This window comes from Sander lucioperca, chromosome 13 (genome assembly GCF_008315115.2).
Source record: "Sander lucioperca isolate FBNREF2018 chromosome 13, SLUC_FBN_1.2, whole genome shotgun sequence".
In the NCBI taxonomy this organism is placed as follows: Eukaryota; Metazoa; Chordata; class Actinopteri; order Perciformes; family Percidae; genus Sander; species Sander lucioperca.
Genome location: NC_050185.1, coordinates 10,788,849 through 10,812,038, shown reverse-complemented (window position 1 = coordinate 10,812,038; position 23,190 = coordinate 10,788,849). Strand labels below are relative to the sequence as shown.

Genomic DNA, 23,190 nt, shown 5'->3' with positions numbered 1-23,190 from the left:
CCTCCTGTCACCACAGCAACCGGCCTGGCTACATACTCAGAAATGCTTTTGTTTAGGCTTTTATTGACTCTGTGTGTGTGTGTGTGTGTGTGTGTGTGTGTGTGTGTGTGTGAGTGTGTGTGTGTGTGTGTGTGTGTGTGTGTGTGTGTGTGTGTGTGTGTGTGTGTTTGTGCGCATGTGGGGGGGGGGGGGGGGTCTTGTTGATTTGAATGTATATTACACACAGCAGAGAGTCAATCACAGCTACCCACATGTCAATAGGAACACCGCGTGGCCTTTAAGTGAATGAACAATGACGAAATGCATTACTCTTCATCTTATCAGACAATCAGCTTTATTAACACACCTCTTCATCACCCTTGTCCCTCTTCCTGTAGTCCCACTATGCTTTCAATGTTCTCCAGGACACGGCCACATGAGGTTTAATAACACTAAAAGGTTCACCGCCCCCACACATCTCTTTTCTCTCCCTCAGTAACCTCGCTCATTACTAAAATTATCAGGTCCACTCTAATAACTTATCTGCCTACGCGTGACGTTAAGCCTGAGAAACAACAGTGGGTAACAGAAACATTTTACAGTAAAAGAAAATACAGTTTCACCAGTTATGATGCGATGTGTTTATGTGTTATGTTATGAGTTATGAGTAAATGAACAAAAGCACAATTGAAAATCAGGAGTTTTATATGATGGAAATACAATAATTTCAATAATTTATCAACAGAAACTTAGAGATTGCACTAATGTATCTCTCAGAGATGTATCATTTCTCAGTGATGAATGATAAATGTTAAAGCAGATTTTGCCTCAGCTGAAAGCACTGCATTGCACTCTGTGTTGTATATACCTATGTATAATATAGAGCACGAAAAGCTAATGTATATTTTATGTTACAGTAATACCACACTGCCACGTACACCACCAGTGGGGGCAAGTAAGTATTTACTGTAATAAAGTAATTTTTTTATACTTGAGTATTTCAATTTTCTGCTACTTTAATACTTCTTTTCCGCAACATATTGGTGTAAAATAAACATTTACTCCACTTAACTGATTTGACAGTTCTTTGCAGATAAAGATTTAGTTGATGATGAATTATAAAATGTGGTGCATTTTTATAGCTATTACTACCCAATTGTATGTAAAGTTGATGGAATTAGCTCTACACTTAACAGTTAAAGCAGTAAAAGGCTACTTACACATTAATGCATCAGTATTAACAATCCAATATAATATAATAAAACATACTATAACACTCACAGGGGAGTTTCTTCTGAGTACTTTCACTTTTCACAACATCTTGCTGATAATACTGCTGTACTTTTACTTAAGAAGCAACTTGAATGCATGACTTTTCCTTGTAATATTCACACTGTGGTATTAGTGTCGTGGCAGTAGTGGTAAGATGTCCTTAGCATGTGTCACTGTGATACAGTCATTTAACACTCACAACATCCTTATAAAAGTAAAATGGCAGCATTACACAGTAATTCCCACTTGTTTGTTAAACACAGCACAGCCCAAATCTCTGTTTGCATAATAATTTATTCACATATTTTTTCACATACTATATTATATTATTATTGCTGCAGTTCTGGAGCCTTTCAGTTACTCACTTTCAATATTCCCTCAATGGGATTCTATGTTAATATCTCTTTATATTTTTCATCTTCATGCATGCTGAGTATTACATTTCACAGGAGCAGGATGCAAATAAATAAAACAGTCTCTTTTTAAGTTACATGTCATAATCTATCCATTCTATTAATACTTCAGTAACATGCCTTTTTCAAAGTCCATAAGGGAGGGAGGGAGGGGGGGGGGGACACTTTTCGGAACATATATTCTCCATTAGAGGATGAAGGCTTAACAAAGGGCACATTAATAATACATATTGTTAAAGCTGGCAATCTATGATTAATCTTCATTACCACCCACACCCCTGTTTCCCCATCCAAGTGAAGCCCATCTACACCGCACAGGGAAAAGGCTAAGTGTAATTATTACATTTCATCTATGTACAGTAACTTTGAAATATGGCACCAAATCTGCTTGTGAAAAAAAGCTTGAGGTTACACGTTAAAATATTTGTGACTACAATACTTTTTCCTGTTTAACTGAAAAAATCTTTTATATAACTCCATTCAGCCCCTTAGACAGTGATCACACTTTAAGAACCAAAGTGGAAACACTGGCATACTTTCCCCAACTGTTTTCAGTGCGTTCTGAGAGTAGACAGCATGCCTTGCAGGCATTGGGAGCATTGTGGTGCGTGACACAGTGTTGGAAAGTAAATCTAACTCATCTTTAGTGCACCATGTGTCTCACTTTGAACAAAAGCTCCCAGGCAATGTCAGTCTGCTGTCTGATTGGCACCTAATGAAATAAAGAATATGAAGAAGAGACAATTTTTTAAGAAAAAAGCCTGGTACACTGACAAGAAATACAGTGTTCCAGTGTCTGCTGATAGTTTTAATGCTGTTGGTTTTTTGTTTTTGTTTCGCAGAACATGTTAAAAAAAGGTGCTTGTTTGTCCGCCGAGTGACTTTACTCGAAGATCATGGACAATGCGAAATAACATTATCTTTCTCTAAGTAGCTCAAATTAGCTTAGCATTCAATTTTCTGACTTATGTCAAACATTACCTTTTTTTCCCACACATGCGTATGCATGCACACGCTTAAGCTTTTGCATATGCACATATAATTGGAAGATGAGGGGATTATTTCTGACCTACAGCAAAGGCAAATAATAAAGAACTTCAGATAATTCAACCTCAGACTATCGTTACAGTATTTTAATATTGTTAGTAACTGCTCAGTTAAATCGGTTGGGTTCTTTGAAGGCACCTAGTGTCACCTAGGCAGAGCAGAACTCTCCATCATGTAAGTTTTAGGTGTAAGCTTTGTTAAAGCAAGACAGTTGCCTTTTTAAGAAGGTGATTCTTCCCTCCTGAAGTGTCAAAGACTTTGTGAACTGATGCTTCCTCGTGACTACACAGTCTGTCTGAGTCCGTCTGTGCTCCTGAATAATAATACTTTAATAAAGTTTTGTGCCCTAATGATCGGGGGTCTTGGGCCAGGGAAAAGCTCTTCTCCAAAATGTAAGAGGTCCTTGAGCCCCCAGGCAGAGAAGCCTCTGTCAGACGTAGGCTGACTCACTAGACTGGGTCCTGCCCAGGTTTGGGGTCTGGGACAGGTGTGAAACATCCTTCTTGCGCACTTCACAGATGGACTTCCTTCGGGCCTGCACCCCTTGCATGGCCGTCTTTATCTTCCTCCAGCCAAGGTGGTTTAGCTCAGCCAGGTTGAGCAGCACACATACGCCGCTTACTGCAAACATAAAGACCAGAAACACGGTCTTTTCTGTGGGACGAGACACGTAACACTCCACCTCCTTTACGCATGGGTAGCGATCACACTCAAACATCCCTGGCACATTAAAGCCATACAGGAAGTACTGGCCGGCCAAGAAGCCGATCTCCAGCGCGTTGCGGAACACCACCTGGATGACATAGAAACGGGAGATGCCTTCCTGCCGTCGCACTTTGGCACTCTTGTGTTGAGGGAAACCTCGGGGTCCGTTGGGGATCTCCTTGACCTCCAGGCAGTCATGATCCTCCTTACTACTGTCGGGGTGCACCAGGATGCCGTTGATGTTGCGAGAGTGTAGCTTGCGAGCGTGATGGTCATGATGGCGGCCGTGGTGACCGTGACCATGGTGATCCATGTAAGGATGCAGGAGAGAGTAACTTCGGTCACGTGCTTTGGCAGACTGGTGGACGGAATATGTGATGAAGCACAGACTGGGCGTGCACACCAAGATGATCTGAAAGACCCAGTAGCGGATGTGCGAGATGGGGAAGGCCTTGTCATAACAAGCCTGGTTGCAGCCGGGCTGCATGGTGTTACAGATGAACATGATTTGCTCATCCTCGTACACCTTCTCCCCCACTATGCCTACTATCAGGATACGGAAAATCACCACCACTGTCAGCAGGATCCTGCAGAGAGACAGAAGGAGAAGGAAAGGGCAGGAAGGGGAGGGGGCGAAAGGGAGACAGGCAATGCCAGTTAGTGAGGAACAAATGCACAGAGATTCAAGAAATATCTGGGTATGATTCTGACAATTTAAAATTGATTGAGTGAAGTCTTGGTTCGACATAATCTAGCTGTTGATTGGATGCTGCTTTGTTCATGTTCACCGTGTACCCTAAAACCATTTCAGAGCAACAGAAAGAAACAATTTCAGGCAAGTTGTTGGACCTATCTATGTGCCTGTGTGTGCATGGGTATGTTCATGCATGAATGTATGTGTGTTTGCACGTGTTATCACTCAGCTGCTGTGACAAACAACACTGTAGGATGGTAGAGTTGCGCTCTAGATAGCATGCACACATGAGCTCACTACTTATAAAAGACTAAAACAGGAGTGGTGGTCAGAAGATAAAGGTGATTTCACACTCATCTTCGCTGCTAAGCTGAAATGGAACAGCACTAACATGGACATCAGTGTGTGTGTGTGTGTGTGTGTGTGTGTGTGTGTGTGTGTGTGTGTGTGTGTGTGTGTGTGTACGTGCGTGCGTGCGTGCATGCGTGCGTGCGTGTGTGTTGACTGCACATACTGTACATGCTTAAACAGTGATTGTCATTCCCCAATCCATTGATTTAAGGATTAGTGTTGTAAAACCCATGGTAGGCATTTTTCCGAACATAATTTCCGATAATATTCATTTCTGCCTCATTGTGTTCTGTCATAAATATTATCATTGTTGCAAAGCTATTTAAGAAATATTAAACTGCTGTACCAATTAGTTAAAATACCTTTTGACCTCTTTTCACTGGCACCATATTATGGGTGGGTCAACCACTGTGTCTTTAAAAGCTCAGGTATAAAAAAAAAAAAGATTTGCCTCAAATCTGGTAAAATAGAGTCATAGTGTGAGTGCTGATTATTGCTGAACCATATATGCATATATGGCATCCAATAAACACTGGGGGGACTTCCCATTGAGCCTCATTAGTGCATTGCTACAGTTAGAGAGAGATGTGTGCAGGGTCTGGAGGATCTAGAGAGCAGTGCAGCTGCTTTTTATGCCCTCTGAGAGACTGGTGTGCTGTACTGTTATCTTCTGGTGTCGATCCAGCATGAGCACTGCGGAGGAGGACTGGGGCTTTAGGGCTGCACTGTCAGCTCTTTCTAATGAGCGAGGAAAGCCTGCACATCATGGGACTCCCTGGTGTTTATGCCACAATGCAGTGGATGTGCATGTTCCCTGCGTAGAGGAGCCAATTACTTGGAACACACTTGTTTCCAAGCACAGGAGGGCAACCCAAGGCAACTGGAGGGACAAACATAGATGGGAGGTGGCCCCAGGTGGGTTAGAAGAACTGGGGTAAATGGCAGCTATATGACAATAGCCTTTAATTCAGGTAATGTAACATTATACGATTCCTGTGCATTTTAAAATGCAGTTTGTTCTGTCTGTTGTTATGTCAAATGAGACTCCGTAGTGTAGCATTTAATTAGGCCTCAAACAAGCCCACACTCGCTTTCCATGGCCAGTTATCACAGCAACAAAATAAGTAGTGATCTGAAAAGTTAATTTTTTTCTTGGGATGTGAAAAAATAAATGTCTTTCAATGAGGCAATTGAAGAGAGCTCATGAAAAGGTAAGAGGTATAGCAGTGGAACACATGTTAGTGTGAAAAAGACTTGAAATAGAGCAGTGCGTCGCAGTAGGATTGTCTTTACTCTACCTGCAAGAGCATGCCTGTGTGTTTTTTTGTGTCAGCAGCAAGACAGACACAAGGACATAGAGAAAAAAGGGAGAGTCAGCCATGTGTATGACTTGTGCAAAATGGCAAACATGTCCGGTCGTCAGTGCTCGGAGCAGCTGTGAGCATACACGCTACGCTGACTTTCAGTATGTTGGGAAATATAACAGAATAAAGCTTCTCTGCACCTTTGGTCTTCCAGAAGTTAGATGTGGGTTGTGTACGTTATTTTCATTCGGTCACTCTCTGATCCTTGTGTGCAGGATGTATCTACCTTCACTGGTGGTTTGACAGCAGTGTGGATCTGACGAAAGGGCTGATATTGATGTTTCTCTGCACCACAAGGAGTCATTTGACGCATACTGCTCAATGAGATAGAAATCTTCGATAAGCACTGCTCATTTATATGCAAATATTTGTTTAGATAATATGGGAAACACGAAACTAGTTCATACTGAGTGTCAGTGTGAGAATCTATGGCTCTGGATGCTGATTTAAAATGATATTACAGGATAGAAAGCAGCTTACAGCACGTCTGCATTCACTGTCTGTTCTATTCAAGGTCTGCTTCTTCTCTCGCCAGTCATAATTACTACATCATAATAACATTAACTAAATGTCACCAAGTCTTCCTGCTATCCACATCTCTGTGTAGTGACACAAGCTCACAGATTGGACAGGGGTTTCAAGGTAAAAGTGTCCACTACAATGATCCTCTTTCTCTCAAATACTTTTGATCATTCAGACCTACTAGATGGTTTGAATTTTATTATTTACAGATGTTGTGATGGAATCTCTGCAGATTAAAATACATACAACACCCCTGTATAAGCAGTTTGCAATCAACTGGAAACAGGCTCTTCTTTATGTTCTGTGCAGACCAGTGGACACTGTCTATCCCCTATCCTATACACACACAAGACTAAACTGTATGTGAGGCTTGCTTTAGTGGCAGCCTGCACCCTCAGGAGTTCATTTTGGCACTTTTTGAACTGTCTATTCCCCACATGCACGGTCTCCTTTTTTCAGCACATACTCAGCTAAAAGTCGGTCTTATCATTTCTTTGACTAAGTATAAAGCTACCAGGAATCCAAAAATGACACAGTTCAAAGTTCTAAAAATATAGTTTCACTATTTATAGGCACAAATACAGCTGAAAAACTAAAGAAATAAACTATAAAGCATATTTACATATGTACCAATTTAATCCCAACTCATTTTTCATTGAAAGTCTATGTACATATGCCTGTAAATCACTGAAAATATAACTAATTCCAAGCTTTAAGAATTGATGAGACACAGTGTGAAAGCCCCACATCAGCAACTGGTTTTCTGCTTGTTTCTACATGATATATAAATAAAGTTAAGTTCATTGCTAAATTTAACATAAACCAAAAGAAATGATGCATCAGGACGGTCCTCATCAAATTGTTAAGTCCAAAAGGGCCATGTTTATTGCCATGATGTTGACCTCAAACGTAGACAAATACCAGTGGAGAATTTGGTCGTGATGCTTTACCTCATTGCATAGACAACTGGCACCCTGTAAATTAATTATAAATATGTAATTCCCAATGCTCTTTCCTAATTTGTGTAAATAATGTGACAGTGGGGATTAAAAACACAAGAACAAATAAGCTGTTCATGGTGGCGGGCTTCCCTTTCATGTTGCAGCGGCCTTGCATAGGTCCATCTTGCGCCAGGTGACCACTGCAGCTTTGCTCACCTCAACAGTAACAATTTTCAGACGCACTTATGGATAGCAAAACTTTTCTTAAGTACTGTACTGCAGATATTCCGTCTATACTTTGTTTGTTGTGCAGATTTATGTCGTTAAAAAATTTCAAGACATTGCAAGTATTGAGTGTGTGTGCGTGTGTGTGTGTGTGTGTGTGTGTGTGTGTGTGTGTGTGTGTGTGTGTGTGTGTGTGTGTGTGTGTGTGTGTGTATACGCAGGATAATCAGCACCGGACAGATTGCTGCATTAGCAGAAAGCAGTGGACGAAGGTTATCTGCAAACATCAGTGTTTTAAATCCTGCAGAATAACGAGCCAATACTGTACATTAGCGCAGATTGGGACAGGACAGCCTGATCCTGCAGAATATTCAATAACTACCATAAATGATGAAAAGGATTTTATAATTTTTAGTATCTCAAACCTCAGGGCAGCATACTAAAATAAAGCCACTGGCTGAGTCGGTTCTAAATCCTTCACACTGTGCCAGAGATTTAATAAGATTTGGAAGAAAGTTAATCCAGTCTGAATATCTGAATTGGGCTCACATGTGTAAGTTTCTATTTTTTGTTTTACAATTTCCTTGTGCTTCATCACTGACAGCTGGTATTTTCATTAAGTGCAAAGATCAACAGCACTGAAAGACAAGCATTGATGTCGAGAGGCACGACAAGAGGAGCGAGTAAGGATAAGGACGTGATACTTGGCTGCTGCATAACTATACAAACTGATCTGTAGGCAGCTGATTGACCTGTAAGATTGTGTGTATAGTGTAATGGTAGCTGCTCTTCAGCTGGTGTGTCGGCTGGACATGCAGGCTGTGTCTTTCCCAGAGGCTTTCACACACACACACACACACACACACACACACACACACACACACACACACACACACACACACACACATAACATTCATTCATACAGCAGCTGCTGTCGCCAGCCTCCAGGGACAACAATTGCCTCGAGCACAAGAGAGGCATTGGGAAACACACACACACTTTACTCACACACATTGTGAATATAAATTACCCGTTACTGTATATGAGTCAACAAACATAAAAAGTATATCTGCACATTTAGGTATACTGGCTCTCTGACAGTCCTCTAAAGGCTAAGTGCACTATTATATGTAGAGTAAAAATATTCTTCCACCCACATGCTCTCAATAATAAGCTCCACTGATTGCTGATGGCAGAACATAATGAATAAAGACCTTACCAGGCATAGAAATTAGGTAGCTTAATTATCAGAGTGCAGACATTTCTTTCCTCCCGCCCCTCATCCACTGTTCCTCTCTCAAACTGTTTTAATAGTTTTAGGTCTTGCCCACATATGAGGCAGACGTGCGTGACCGCCTGAGGTGCCACTAAGAGTCAGCGTGACGAATACCTTCATAGAAAGCTTGTGTGGTGGTTTACTTAACTTCTGGCCTCTTCTTTAAACACTTCAGGAGTATTTTACTAAGAGTATAAAAGATGAGTGGTTTTTAAAAATAGGATTCTTCAAAGTTTGGGATTTTACATCATAGAGGCCTTTTCAAACTGTGAATTTCCTTTGTGCCACAACACGTGCAGAAATCTAATTATCTCACTTGCTCATTCAACAACTCTGAAGAAAATGACTTCCAGCTGTTTTTCAGGAATAAAGGAGGAAACAGAGAAAGTTAATTGGGGGAGACGCTACAGGTAACTGCCTCAATTATACCTAGGCTGAGATAGACATGAACAGGTTTAGAGTTATGATAATACCTTACTTACAATTTACAATTAAAATATCAGTAATAACCTATGCTAAAATCTTTTTTTCTAAATCTAGACTTCTTTGTTGAAACAAACAAGTAACACAACCATTGCCTAAAGCTAGAGGATATTATGTTTGAAGAAATTCTACACACAACTTTTCTATTAACTCACTGCACAGCCTAACCATGCGTGGTGATGATGTCAGTGTATACCAGATGCAGCCTTCCTCCATCCCATTTGTCTTTTTCTGGCATTCATCTCAATTCTAACTAAGGGATGCAAACATTATGCAAAAGCAATTCTCTCTAAAATAACTTGAAAACCTTCAAATGAATGATATCAGCATTTTCATAACCAGCATATTTTGCTGATTGCATCAATACGTGATTTTAGAATACAGTATTCCATTCAGTATTTGGAGCAATGACAGAGGTACATGATCAACACAAATATAAAAATAAAAGCAGAAGATGGGTTTTAATCCAGCGGGACATAGTGCAGATTAGTGTTATTTACACCCAGCCCACTCATTTTATGTCTGTAACCCATTTTAGTTTGCAGAAATACCTTACTCTGCATGCAGCCCTTAAAGGAAAATTAAGCTCAGTCAAATTTATTTCCCCTTCCAACAGGACTGGACTTATTGCAACCACCTTGTTTTTTGGTGTAGTAAATTGCCTCTGTGGCAGCATTGCATTCTGCACAACTGAGGACACGTATCAGCCAAATCTCTGCCAGCCTGCAATGACTCATATATATGATAGTTAGTGAGACTAGAGAAAATCCCTTTCTCTTTGATTCTGAGGAACTGACAACAAAACCTGATGTTTCCTGTTCATACAGTTTCTGTAGGTAACTGGAGCTGTATTCAAAATCCTACGCTGTGTTTACAGAATGTTTGGCAAGTAATATGTTAGAAAATATTAGACACAACAAAAAAAGTGGACCCAGAAGTTCAAGGTCCATCATTTTTGTGGGGGTTTTAGGGCCAATTTTCCCTGATGCCTTTAACATTTTTCCACCTTGTTGTGAAAAATTGTGATCATCCCACAGTGACAACTAACCAATCTGAACACAGATTTGGCTGAATGTATGTTACGTCAGCCTATAACGATGCAAGTAAATGAGGGAAATTGTGGGAAATTATATATATTTCTAAACTCCTTGGCAAATGGGCTGCAAACCCTATATAGGAATCATATATATAGTACATGGGAACCAATCAGTAGATGATGTAAATACAGGATGCGTCCCAAGTTAAATTTCTGTTCTGTTCTGTTGAAATGTGTAACTTAACATACTACGTTATTTTATCAAGCTTTTTCTCTCTTTCAGTTGTAGTTAACTGGAATTACATGGCTAACCTTACAGTTAATTTATCATGGCTGCTGGAGTTGTCATGTTTCATCAAGTCACGTGATGTAGACTATTAAGAGTGGTTAATATTGTGGTGGAGTGAATGTGATGCAAAACTGCACTCTGATTATAAAGGAAATACGTTTCTCAGGCTCCTTGTGCATTTTTGTCACATTTCTTAATGTATTAAAATAGCTGGCAGTTAACCAGAAGCACATGGGACTGACATGGCTTAACCTCCTCAGTCATAATAGTCACTGACTCAGCTGACTAGGCATTGTTCCACTTAGCCAGCTTGTGTGCAAGAAAAACAAAGATGTAGGATTCAAGGATGTAGAAAGAAATGACCTGACGTGAACATGAAAATTTTGTAATTGTTTTTGTTCTACACAAAGTTTCTCACTAAATCTATTTCTATCGATAGTTTATATTGTTATATATCGTTGATATTGTTAATATCGTCATAGTTGATGTTACACTACACTGTGTCTACTGATAATAATAAAAAGTAATTAATGTGAACAATTGATGAAATATACATTTGCTGCAGAGTTAACCATGGTAACCACAATGTCACATTTCAGGTGTTTTCATTTCACTGCTGTTGAAGTGTACAGAGCAGCCGCCTGCAGTTGGAAACAAGGTTGATGAGGATTGTGAAACCAAAACAATGAGCTAAAAGATGCTAAAGCGCTCTGTAGAGCTGACGGGACCTGCAGAGTCGGGTGATAATTCTCTGTGGTTTTGTCACCGTGAGCGACCCCTTTCACATTACACGTAGTTTTTTTATTTATTGCTAACATAATAAATGTTGATTTGTGCAGCTTTAAAGTGAATTATTTTAACAACACAACCCACAGTAGCTGTCATCAGATGTAAGGTGAACTGTTTTGTTGCTGCAAAAACATCCAAGTTCTGAGTGAAAAAAAATTGAAAAAGTCTTATGGCCACCAACTCTGCCAACTTTATGGCAGATTATTCATATTTCTGGCAATGTGATGCTACCTGGCTGTCACTGATCACTAGAATTGGCTGTGAATTTCTGTGTTGCACCATTAATTGAGTTTGATACTTTTAATTCCATCATACTTTTAATGTGATTTGCCACCCATCCTGATTTTAACTTTGGTACGCAGCATACATTTTCATCAGCGATCTACTCTGAAAATCAAAAGCACAATAAAGAAAATATGGCTCACGTATCAGACACTGCAATTCCCTCATGTAATACTGTAGTCACGTACTATTATTTTCAAGATAACTCACTGTAATTAAAAATGCACTCTAAACATTAATGAACTGCTACGGTAATTTAAAATATGTTTTTATTTGGAATACAAAATACAACAAAACCACAGATATTCAAAATCTTAACTACCCAGTAAGTTTAACTTTAATTTAATTATAGATTTCTAAGACTGATATATTCATATTTGCTGGATACATCTTAACTGCACAATACAAAGGTTTAAAATCATATGTCTGTACAGTCTACTTGTAGCTGCCTTTATGATCTTGAAATTATGCCCCGAAAACATAGTACTGTACTTTTATGAGAGTTGACAATGGGGCCACTGGCCATAAAAGGTTAATACATCTTGTTCTAACCTAACTAAGGAATTCCAATATGTGGGGAAATCATTGAAATAAAGAACATTTAGGCCATGTATAGGGAAACATTACACGCCCGGTGAAGCTCATACACACACCATCAATATGTTGCTAGAATGAATAATAGCCTACGCTGAATGAAAGCTGAGCTCAGCTTTACTGGCGAAATCCCCCTGTCGAACAGTATAATCAATAACATTCAACATCAAGGATTGCTACACAAATAAGCTAATGACAACTCTAGATGTGCAGAAAAATGGTTTCATTTAAAAGACAGTCCCGCTCCTCACCAAAACATGATGGATTACTAATCCTGTCAAACGCTGAAATATTGCTTACACTGTTTTGCTTTGCAACACAATCTTTTCAGACACTATAGATTTTTATCCAGGAAGCTTATTATTAATACTTGAAATACATTTTGGTTCGCTAATAGACAGGATGATGCCCTCAATTAAAGCAGAGCATTCCTACATCTTAAATTATATTGACAGAAGTAGGGTGCCCTTCTCAAAGTAGGGTACCTCCTTCTTGTCAATATCCTGACCTATTTAGGCAAAGTCGAGAGCGAACACAAAAAATACTCATAGTCCCTAATGTTCTGTAAAAACTATGGCAGTGAACCACTTTTCATCTGTATTTTGCTTTTAGAGCCAACAAACAAGGCTGTAGATATTTTGGTTTCTTCAAACCTTTTTAGGACTGTCCATTCAAGTGCTGTTGTTTTACCATATAAACAAAGAACCACTCTGTCCATTATATTAAAAGGCTGGACAAATCTGCATACATTTTTAATGAAAGACTTGACATCAGTAGCAACTTGCAACAAGAGTCACATAGCATTTATTAAGATTTTATGAAGTACTTATAATGCTAAAGTGGGGAGTGATAGATGTTAAATAATAGATCTATCTCTGTTACACATGAAAAAACGAATACAAAGTAAATGGATATAGAGTTTTTCATAGAGTACATAAATTAAATATGAACAAAATTCTATTTTCTAACATAACTATTATTGTGATTGAAATGCAATGTATACAATGTAATGCAAAATATATGATGAGTTCATTACACCTTTAACAACAGAGAACTTCTGCTTATTAAAGCCGTTGTTTATTCAGCCAAACCTGCACTGCTGTGTTTGCATAGATGGTGAATATTGCATGAAATTTCTCTCAAGATGGCATCATCCTCACCTTTTATGAGAGTTACAGTTTGAGCATTACATTCAGATTAATGTAAAATTAAAAAACACAAAGGTCTTGCGTATTTTTAGAAATCTCCATCAATGCAGAGGACACATATCGAGTTTGTGTGCAGACTGTTTCCTAAGTAGCAGGGTCAGTCAGCAGCTTCAGAGGAATGAGCTCTGACACAGATACAAAACTTCTCTTCCTTCCTCCTCCCCCCACCCCCCTTGTACCCTTTTTGTTCTACAGCTCACATTCTCTCCTCTCTATTCTTCCATCCAGCAGTCTTTATTATTTTATCTCCCTTAGATCACTCTAGTCCTCCATTATCTCTGCCTCTTTTTTTTCTCGCTCTGCTTGTCTTTGGCACTGACCTCACTACAGCATTGCAGTGTAAGGAAAGATGCATCAACACACTTCCTTCCTTTCTTTTTTCCTTCCTACCTGCAAGGTGTATATCTCAAAACTAAAGGCGTCATCCTCTTATGGTAGAACACACATACAAGCACACCTGTGTTCTGCAAAACACCTGAGCACCAAAGATGTAGTATGTCATGTTTTAATATAACATATGTGTATGATACATTTTATTGCCCTCAGACAGAAGTATGCATCACAGAATTATGTTTAATAGCAGAACATTCAGATATTTATATAGAATATTTAGGGCAGTCCGAGACGTTAAATGAAAATGCATAGAACTTATTTTAAAGAAAATAACAGCGATTTCTCAAATGTAAAAAATGATGGGATGTCCTTAGATGCTAGACAAATGCTCTCAACATTCAATTGTTTGCAGTGTTGTGTAGCCAAATCTCTGTTTTTGGCAGACTGGCCAATTACACAAGCAGTTGTTTGTCCCACTGGATTAAACATGTTTTGTGTGCATGAGAATATATATGGTCAAGGTTTTTAAATACCAGTATCCTAGTATAGTATTCCTATATGAAAGGAAAAGTAAATGAATAACACTTTTAATTGTAGAAACAAGACTTGGCTATTTGTACATGATGCTCTTGTAAAGTGCTACACCAGACCTACCAACAAATCTCTGTCAGTTTAATATTGGTTGCAAACCTATTATAAGTGTAAATGAATCATTATGAGACATATTAGACAACTGCAAACATTATCAAGGCTGCTGGTGTTATATTTTAAACACATGCACCAGTGTATCATCAGCATATCATCAGAAAAGCAATTTATTAATTTGGATGACAAAAATCAGGTATGTTGAAGTCAATAGAAAGCATGATCATCTGTAGTTGCTGCGTAGCAACATGCTGCTTTGAAAGTCAGTCAAAAGAAAATATTTGTAATAAGTATGAGTATGTTCCACTACAAATTCTGATCAAATAAGCCCAAAAACCCTGTATCTTTATTATATGCACCAACTATATCTATAGCACTGGTTGTGTCCTCACTAGTTAGCATGCTACCTCTGCCTATCAAGAACAGACACTTAATTCATTTCTTTAATTAACACACTGATTGAGATACATTCAGACCCTTTACAGGCCGTACTAAACTGCCAGTTATCTAATGCTGAAAGTCCAAGAGTCATTGTAACTGTGAATATAAAGTCAATGTGGTTTGGGCTAGAGAATAAGGTTAATGCAGCCTTGACAATGATTTATTCTACTGTGTTATCATGATTACAGTCATTGGTTATCCATGCACACGCTGTACATTATCCAGTTAGAAGTCAGGCTTATTAAAACAATCACAATACACAATACATACACATAAGCTTTGAATGAGTCATAATATGCAAGCCACCTGTGGTTAGTCAGAGGCACAGAAGCAACTCTCAATTTGTCTGTCTCTTTCAAAGACCAAAATTAAGCTAACCTATGCCACTGTGTAATGATGGTCCATTTCTATTTTTAACACTGTTATGTATTCCTAGTTTAATTGTCTATCCTATGCATGGGCATAGGTTAGCTTAAAACCTACAATTAAGAAACAGCTTAATTGTAGCTGGATTAGACAGTCTAGATATCCGACAATGCTATCTAACAGTGTCTCATGGTAGAACTATATCCTCATGTTGCAAGAGAGAGGGTTGGCACTCAAACAGATGACTGACATGCAACCATGTTCCAAAGTTTTGATGCAGGGGAGACTTTTCAGCCATAGGGAGACATCACTGTTCTGTTCTTTGGAACAGCATCTTTTCAACTGCAAGCGCACACATGCAAACTCTTTCAAAGAAACTACACACAGGCTGAACATCCTACATGTGATGCCATCTAGTGGTTGCTGCATGCTCCGGCCACACCCTGTGAAGTGCAGGACTTCACAATGCACAAAAGTGCAACACTACATCGTAGTTGGTTGTGTTCACAAGTGCAACAGACCACACCTGACCACACCCAACTGGGTTGTTGGGTGTAGTCAGTAGTGCAACAGACTTGAACCTTTCAACCCATAGAGGTCAGTGCAACAATTTGACTCCATACATGATTTAGTGTGGAGTTGCTCATTAACAATCTAGGAGGCATCTTTACAGCACAAAATGGTGCCAGTGGTGAACAATTCTCCAACTTGCTGGTACATCCAAAAACATCATTCTGATCATTTAAATGTAAAGTGTCATTGATTTCCTGACCATGCAGACACATGCTTTGGATTAGGAATCAAGTCTTTATCTTTAGCTGTTTTTTGTTATTTGTATTGTCTAAGAATGTGTCATGTCTGAAAATGTCTGTCTATAGGTAAAAAGCCAAGATCCAGACCACCACCTAATAATAAACTGCTACACCCTAACCCAATGTCTCTGTCCACCAAACTGTATAATAATTCTCCAATACATTTATTGAGATATCCTGCAAACAAGCTAGCTAACAGGGACAACAATAAAAACTGCTCCACTGCTGGGTTGCGCAAGGGTAAAAACAAATGTAGGGATCTCTAGCCTAAAATACTCACAAAATACTGTACAAAGTGATTCCGGAGACAATGTGTCTTGACTTGCATAGCATAGACAAGCAGAGTAGAAAAAGGGAACCTCATTGGAAAGCAGCTAATGTTACAGCTAATGCCCTAGGGTCAACTAGAGAGCCTTGTAGGACAAACAAAGTCTGAGGGAAGCCAAAACACATAGGGATCATTTACAGAACATTTCACTGTATTCAGCACAGTAGAACATAGCTGATGTCCTGGGCATCACACAAACTACTTACTGTATGAGGGAATTATTTTACATAATATCATTCCACTATCTCATGTTATGTTATTTTGGAAGTTTACACAGCGGGTAATTAATCTAGTAGAGTATATCATATTAGGAACAAAAACTGGTGCACAAAGGACTATTCTAAAAAGCACTGCTCATTTGCCTAAATGTATTTTAGGTATGTTAAACCAGTGACGTGCATGATCAACAAATAGCTCAAATTAAGCATTCAAGAGGGAGCCATTACATCATCAGAGTGTTAATTATGGCTTTTGAAAGAGGTAGCAGACAAATTGAGAGTTGCTTCTGTGCCTCTGAAAAACTGTAGGTGGCTTACAGTCATTGAATCATCCAAAGATTGATTTTCAGCATTCTTTGTACCCTGTGCTCACAGGGTATTACTGATTCAGCTGCCAGGACTGGATTTTAAAGCTGCATTAAGTAATTTTTGACCACTAGGGGGCGGAAAGACTCCAGAACAAGTTCACAACAGTTAGCAATTAGCTTATGAAGTTGTTATGGCTAACATGTTAGCAAACAGTTGCCTACTTACAAATCCAGCAGAAACAGAGCAACACGGACATCCCTTTGGTCTCCTTTTTCTGGCCACCTGTTGAATGTAATTCCAATATTCACTGGCGTTTAGCCCTTGTTTGGTCTTCCAGCGCATGAGAAAAATATTTGTCTCTTTTTGGCTTGCTAAATGTTCGAGTTTCTTCCCCAGTTACTTCGGCTCTTTGCCATTTCGCGCTGGGCAGTTAGCATACAATTAGCTTGTTTTAGCTTCTGAGTTGGGAGCGGCTGCCCACAGTTGTATACGAGCCGACATTGTTTTGGATTTGTCGCTCCGGAAACCAAAACAATGAGCTAAAAATGGCTGAAAGCTGCGAGCTTCATAGTGAGTGACTCCCATAAGCAAGAGGGAGTCATATCATTAATGGCACAGAATATTGCTTAATGCATCTTTAAATCAAGTCAACATGCTGTACTATATGCAGGTTTTCATTCCATCTGAGGACTATACCAGGTGATTTCATTGTTTAAGGCACTTTCAACCACAGAGGAAGAACTCACTGAAATGACTTGGTGTAGTGTTTTGATTGGAAGGAAAATCTCCATCACACATGGTTTCAGATCCCTGGTCAACAGAGGTTTTGCTATAATGCGGCTCACATCATCTCTGTTGCTCTGATGCAGTTACAATATCGCTGATTTTGAAGGATATAGCCATATGGTGCTGTGCACACAGTGCTTAGTGTAGTCAATAAAGGCATGAGGCCAATTTTCACTCTTTTAACTTACACACAGAGCAACACACACAAAAATCCACTGGAGCAGAGAGAAGTTTAGGCCATGCCCTTGTTGCGGACTACCTGAGGTCTGGGTTAATGAGCACAGCAGTGCAGTCAAATTCATAGTCTCTCGTGGCTTTGTCTTTTTACTGAAAAAGCAATTTTCAAATTACAAATCTACACAGCTGGGTTTCACAGGCTAAACCACTTTGACTCAATTTTCCAAATGAGTGTCCCAGCGTGATATTTGGATTGTGCTTAATGGGTGGAAAATTTCACTTTTGCATTTACTTAATCACACAGAGAAGATGTGAAGCACATTTTTCACACAGATTTTACAGCATGTCTCCATGGCATGTCTCCACTGCTAATCAAACTTAAAGCTCATCTGTTCAACCCTCCACCACGAACCATTCTCTCACAAAATATGAGAAAAGTCGGAACAGACTTTCACTATGATGCAAATAAGTCTGCTGATAAGAACAAATTAACTTGTTTTTTTTTGTCTCAAGTTCGCGCACAGTTCAGAGCCATTTTCTCCCCCTTTGATTCTACCTCCCACACCTGCTTGCTCACCATCCTTTCATCTTCCGCACCTCTGCTCTCCTCTCACTCCCTCTCCCCTCTCCTCCTTCTGTCCTATTGGTCTGTGGCCAACAGCATCAAGCATTATCTATCAATAGCTAGGCTAATAGGTAGTATCAACACAGGAACCTCTCTGAATTAACCATAATGCCCAGTTAAGCCTGCTATTGATTATGTGCAATTAGTTTATCCCTTCACTAATGATGGGTGTGGAGGATAAGGGTGAGGAGAGCAGGGAGGAGGAAAGGATGGGGGAGGCAGTGATGACTGTGGGGGACTGTAGAACAGAGGAGAGCACTGGGACAAGCCTGAGGAGGGAGGTTCATTAACTGATACATACAGAAAAACATACACTGTAAGCTACATAAAAACACCCCAGGTCATCGGTATAAACAAAACCACAGATACAAAACCAGAAAATAAAACCTTGACAAACAAAATCCATCAGTGTCTTACCTTCCAATCATGGTAGAGTGCTGCTGGACAGCAGCCTCCAGCAGCCTCTCCAAAATGGTCCATTCCCCCATGGTGATGGAGAGGTGGCAGGGCTGTCAGAAGAAACAGGACTTGGGAAGCCGACCCCTCTTTCTCCAGCGGACTCCTTTTTCTTCTATTTCTTCCCAGGACCGGCCTGTCCTCTTGTGGACCTGCCGGCCAGCGGGGGTACACCCAACCCCCGTCCTGCACCAGCTCCCTTTTGACCTCTACACGTTGACGTGGCTGCTCGTCAGTGCGTCTTTGACTGTGTGTGGGAGAGTGAGTGTCTTCTCCTGGGCCTGTCCCGCTGTGCTTCTCTTCCTGGTGGAGGAGAGGTGCTGTGCTGATTGCCTCCCCCTCCTCTCTCCCTCAGTCTCTTCCCTTCTCCCCCTCCCCTGCGCGGTGATGCTTGTCCTCCCCCTGCCGCACCACTCTGTTCTGCACTACAGCATATGCTATAGCTCACTGTATGACAGCCATGATCACCCTCTCTTTTCCACTTGCCTCTCTCCGTCCCCTTGTTCTTTCCTCCTCTGCCTCTTCCTCCTCTGTGCCCGCCTTCGTCCTCCACCCTATCCCCAGGGCACTCCTTGTACTCTACCTGCACTTCCTGCCATCAGTGCTATTCTGCGCTCGTCCTTGCATTGTGTAGGATCTTTGCCTTTGCTGCACCCTTGCTACTCTAACCTAAACACACACACGCACACACACACACTGCATATCTGATCTTCCTTGGTTCACCTCAGCAAACAGCACCGTAAACACACACACTTGCACTCGAACACAGCTTTGAATCCCACTCACCCACTTCCTACTGAGGACTGCAGATCCCCACCAGCACACAAAGCTCCTGCCTGCTAAATGTCATTTTAAGACTGAAGGAATGGTCGCTCCCACAGCTCCGAGTGCTATAAGGACCAATAAAAACCTGCATACACATACACACACACACGCACGCTGCCACCCAGCCCCTCAGTAATAAATCAGCTGCCTTGCTGCATCCAGTGAGGCTGAACCAAGGCAGTGTGCTGCAGACCTGCTGTCCTGCGTTGTCCCCCTGGCTAATTTCTGCACAGTCCAATGCCCAGAGTCATGTCTGCCGCAGAGAGCGGGGATGAAAAGCTGTCCTGTGAAGCCTATTTCTGGGCTCCATCATCTTGCATCTCACTCTCCCCCTCCTCCTGCTCTCCATCAACCGCCACTCTCTTCCTCCTTCCCCTCCTTTGCTCACGTTTGTGTGCAGATCTCAGTCTTGCCAACTACCTCTATCTCAGCGTTTGGTCCTCATCTCTGCTTTGTGCTCTCCCTCTCTTTCTCTGTCTCTTTCTCGCTCATGGAATCGCTCTATCTCTGTCACACTCTGTGAGCATGCAACACCCCCCCCCCCCTTCCTTTTCTAATAGATCTGCTCTCTCTCCTCCCTCTCCCTGCCTCCTTCTGGTAAATGTGCTTGGATTGCTACCCTGATCGCTGCTTTACTTATGCTTGCAACAATGCCTCCCACCGTACTGGTGTGTCTATTCCTGCCTGATGTTGCAAAGGGATTTGAGATCTAACCGTGCCTTCTGCACTGTCTCCACTGCAATCCTTTGTTTCAGTCTGGAAGCTCGGCGGTGTTTCCCGCCCGTACTCTCTTTCCTCACTCTCTCTGTCACACATCCAGCCCATGCTTCCAGGAGGATTACAGGGAAATAGTGGCTCTGCTCCACCCCATAGCCCATCTATCTCCTCCCTTTCTCCATCTTACTGTATTGGGGATAACAGCACATGTATTTTACCCTGACCCAACCCTCATGCCTGTGTTCTATTTCCTCTCCTTATCTTCTCTTTCTCTTCCTCATTCTGTTCATTTCCCCCATCCTCCATTACAGACCCAATGCTCCCTCTCCCTCTCAGGAGAGATGAGCGCCGTATTGTACTTTGCTGTGACATTGAAAGCTGCATTCATTAGATCTATATTAAGGTGGTGTGGAAACGGGATGTTCTCCCCTTCATTACACATACAGATACAAGTGGATGTATGATGTGTAATTAACATTCTCACATACCTATACAGTAAAAGAATACATGTCTATATCTTCATCTAAGACACAAGAAAATAGAGGATAACAAGAGAAAAGAAAGAACCACAACTTTTTTTCTCCAAGATGTGAGTCATAGCAAGGTTTTCCCATCTAGAAGACTGAGTCAAGTAAATGATGCAGTGGCATGACATAAGACCAGCACACTAGACTTAAGTCATGGCTTGAGGTGACAAGTTAAATTCATTTGTGCTGCAATTCCTTTTAGTTACGCTTCTTTGATTTTGGGTGACATGCTTTTCTAGTTGACAGTTTATTTGTTGCAGAATAAGCTGCATGCCTTTGGGGTGCTTTGGAAATTTTGATACCACCTTGATATCCTCAAATCCTGTGCTGTTGTATTTCTGAAAACATCTAGCAAATAGCAGTGAGGTGTGCACAGCCCTTACACAACAACCTCTACAGTACATTAGTGATCGATTGATCTATCTAGTTGTGTATGTGCATGAACACGTGCAAAATCCCTCTGTGTGTGTGAAAGAGAGAAAGAGAAAGACTGAGTAGGGGAGACAGAGCGAAAGAGGATTTTGTTAGTTCAGCATCTTCAGCAAGGGGACTTGGGGTCTTTTCCTTCTCAAGGACATATGGTGTAGGAGTGCTGTTGGGGAGAGCAGGGAGGGGAGGCGGGCAGTGGAGTGTGATTATGGCTCTAGTTTGGCGAGGCTTGGGTCGCAAGCAGAGCAGCTGAAGCCTTGGCATCAGCCGGTCGGCGCTCCGAGAGGAGATTTCAGAGCTAGATGGCACATGAGTGAGAGAAAGAGAGGCGCAGGTGTGTCTTCAGTGACCTAGAACAGCCAGCGTCAAGCATGCATAAGCGCATATACTGTACTGAAACACTTGTAATGCATCACCATATAATAGCATTAATGATAACACAAATGCAGTTCACATTAGTGTAACAACAAGGGTCCTAGGGAAAAGCCAATGTGTCTTAGTGAATATACTAGTAAAAAAAACTGCAAATGTAAAATATGGCATGCTTACCTACATATTCTGCAGTCCAGATCCAATATTTAAAAATATATCATTTATTTTCAGTTATCTTATAAAGATGCCCACATAAACATACCCCATACAGTATATGTCCCTTATACATATATGTCCACATATAGGCTACTCTATGTCTTGTCAGGATAATCAATATTTAAACCCATGTAATGTTTGTAAGAGTTATGTAAAAATGGCAATATCCTCACAAGGGTACTTGTGAAAATATGGAAATCAGAAGTGATTCTTAATACATATGAGTATGATCATGATGAATTGTGCTTAAGTATTCAAATGAATGCTGGTAGAAAGAGCAGACCCCAGCTTTGTCAGTGCCTCAGCAAGATCCCTGCTATTTCAATTCACAAAAATATCATAGTAGATTATTTGTCTTGAGCTGAAGAAACATCAATAGTGAAACAAATATAGGAAACCTATATTGTGCACAAAAAAGTATGTTAAATATTAGGAAAGTCATTGGCACTATAACCTCATACAATCCATACCTCACTTTTCTGAAGGCTTAAAAACAATGTTTTATCTTTCATCGCTTCATGGCCACCTCCCATTTATTTGATTTATCCGGAGTTTGATATGTTGTAAGAAATTAAAAACTCTTTAAGTTGGTATGTGATCACTATTATATGTTTAAATGGTTTCATTCTAAATTTTATGAAACATGTAAATGCTAATACAAAAACACAATTTCAAGGTTAACTGATTTTATAAGTTGTTACTGATCAGTAAAACATGAATTAATAATGTATTGACCATACAGTAAATAAAGGCAATACTTTATAGGCTACATAACCTATAAACCATTTACACCAGTTTATTTATGGGTTTGTCTGTCTTTTGGTGAAGCAAGTGAATGAAGTCACCTTGTATGTTGCCACAGGGCTTCAACCTTCTGGACAGCAGCTGTCCGGTGAGCTAGAGGTCAAAAGAAATCGAATGAGAGCTACAGTGGGCCCTGTAATATGGCATATCAAACCTAACAAGTTAGACTTTCTACTTTCGCACCTACACTGCTACCCATAACTGTGATTTAATTTTGTTCACAAAGATAATCATGCCAGTTGGCTTGATGTTGTAAGGTTGCAAACAAAACCTGGAATTAATATAGAACTGTACTATTGACCATACCATCCTCTCATTTAGTTGGCATTAAAGG

General features: G+C 40.4%; 1 protein-coding gene across 2 annotated transcripts; it reads right to left on the bottom strand.

Moving 5' to 3' along the window:
- Positions 1 to 317: 317 nt before the first annotated feature.
- Positions 318 to 20,717, bottom strand: LOC116064978 (gap junction delta-2 protein-like). 2 transcript variants are annotated; one of them, XM_031320405.2, is made up of 3 exons: positions 18,928 to 20,717; positions 17,148 to 17,204; positions 318 to 4,003 (listed from the first exon to the last, which is right to left on the bottom strand). In XM_031320405.2, exons 1-3 carry the CDS (start codon positions 18,996 to 18,998, stop codon positions 3,142 to 3,144), a joined length of 990 nt encoding a protein of 329 aa, XP_031176265.1. In that variant the 5' UTR covers positions 18,999 to 20,717; the 3' UTR covers positions 318 to 3,141. The 2 variants fall into 2 exon arrangements, with proteins under 2 accessions (XP_031176265.1, XP_031176266.1); XM_031320406.2 differs by lacking the exon at positions 17,148 to 17,204 and having other exon boundaries at positions 18,928 to 20,709.
- Between the last annotated feature and the right edge of the window lie 2,473 nt (positions 20,718 to 23,190).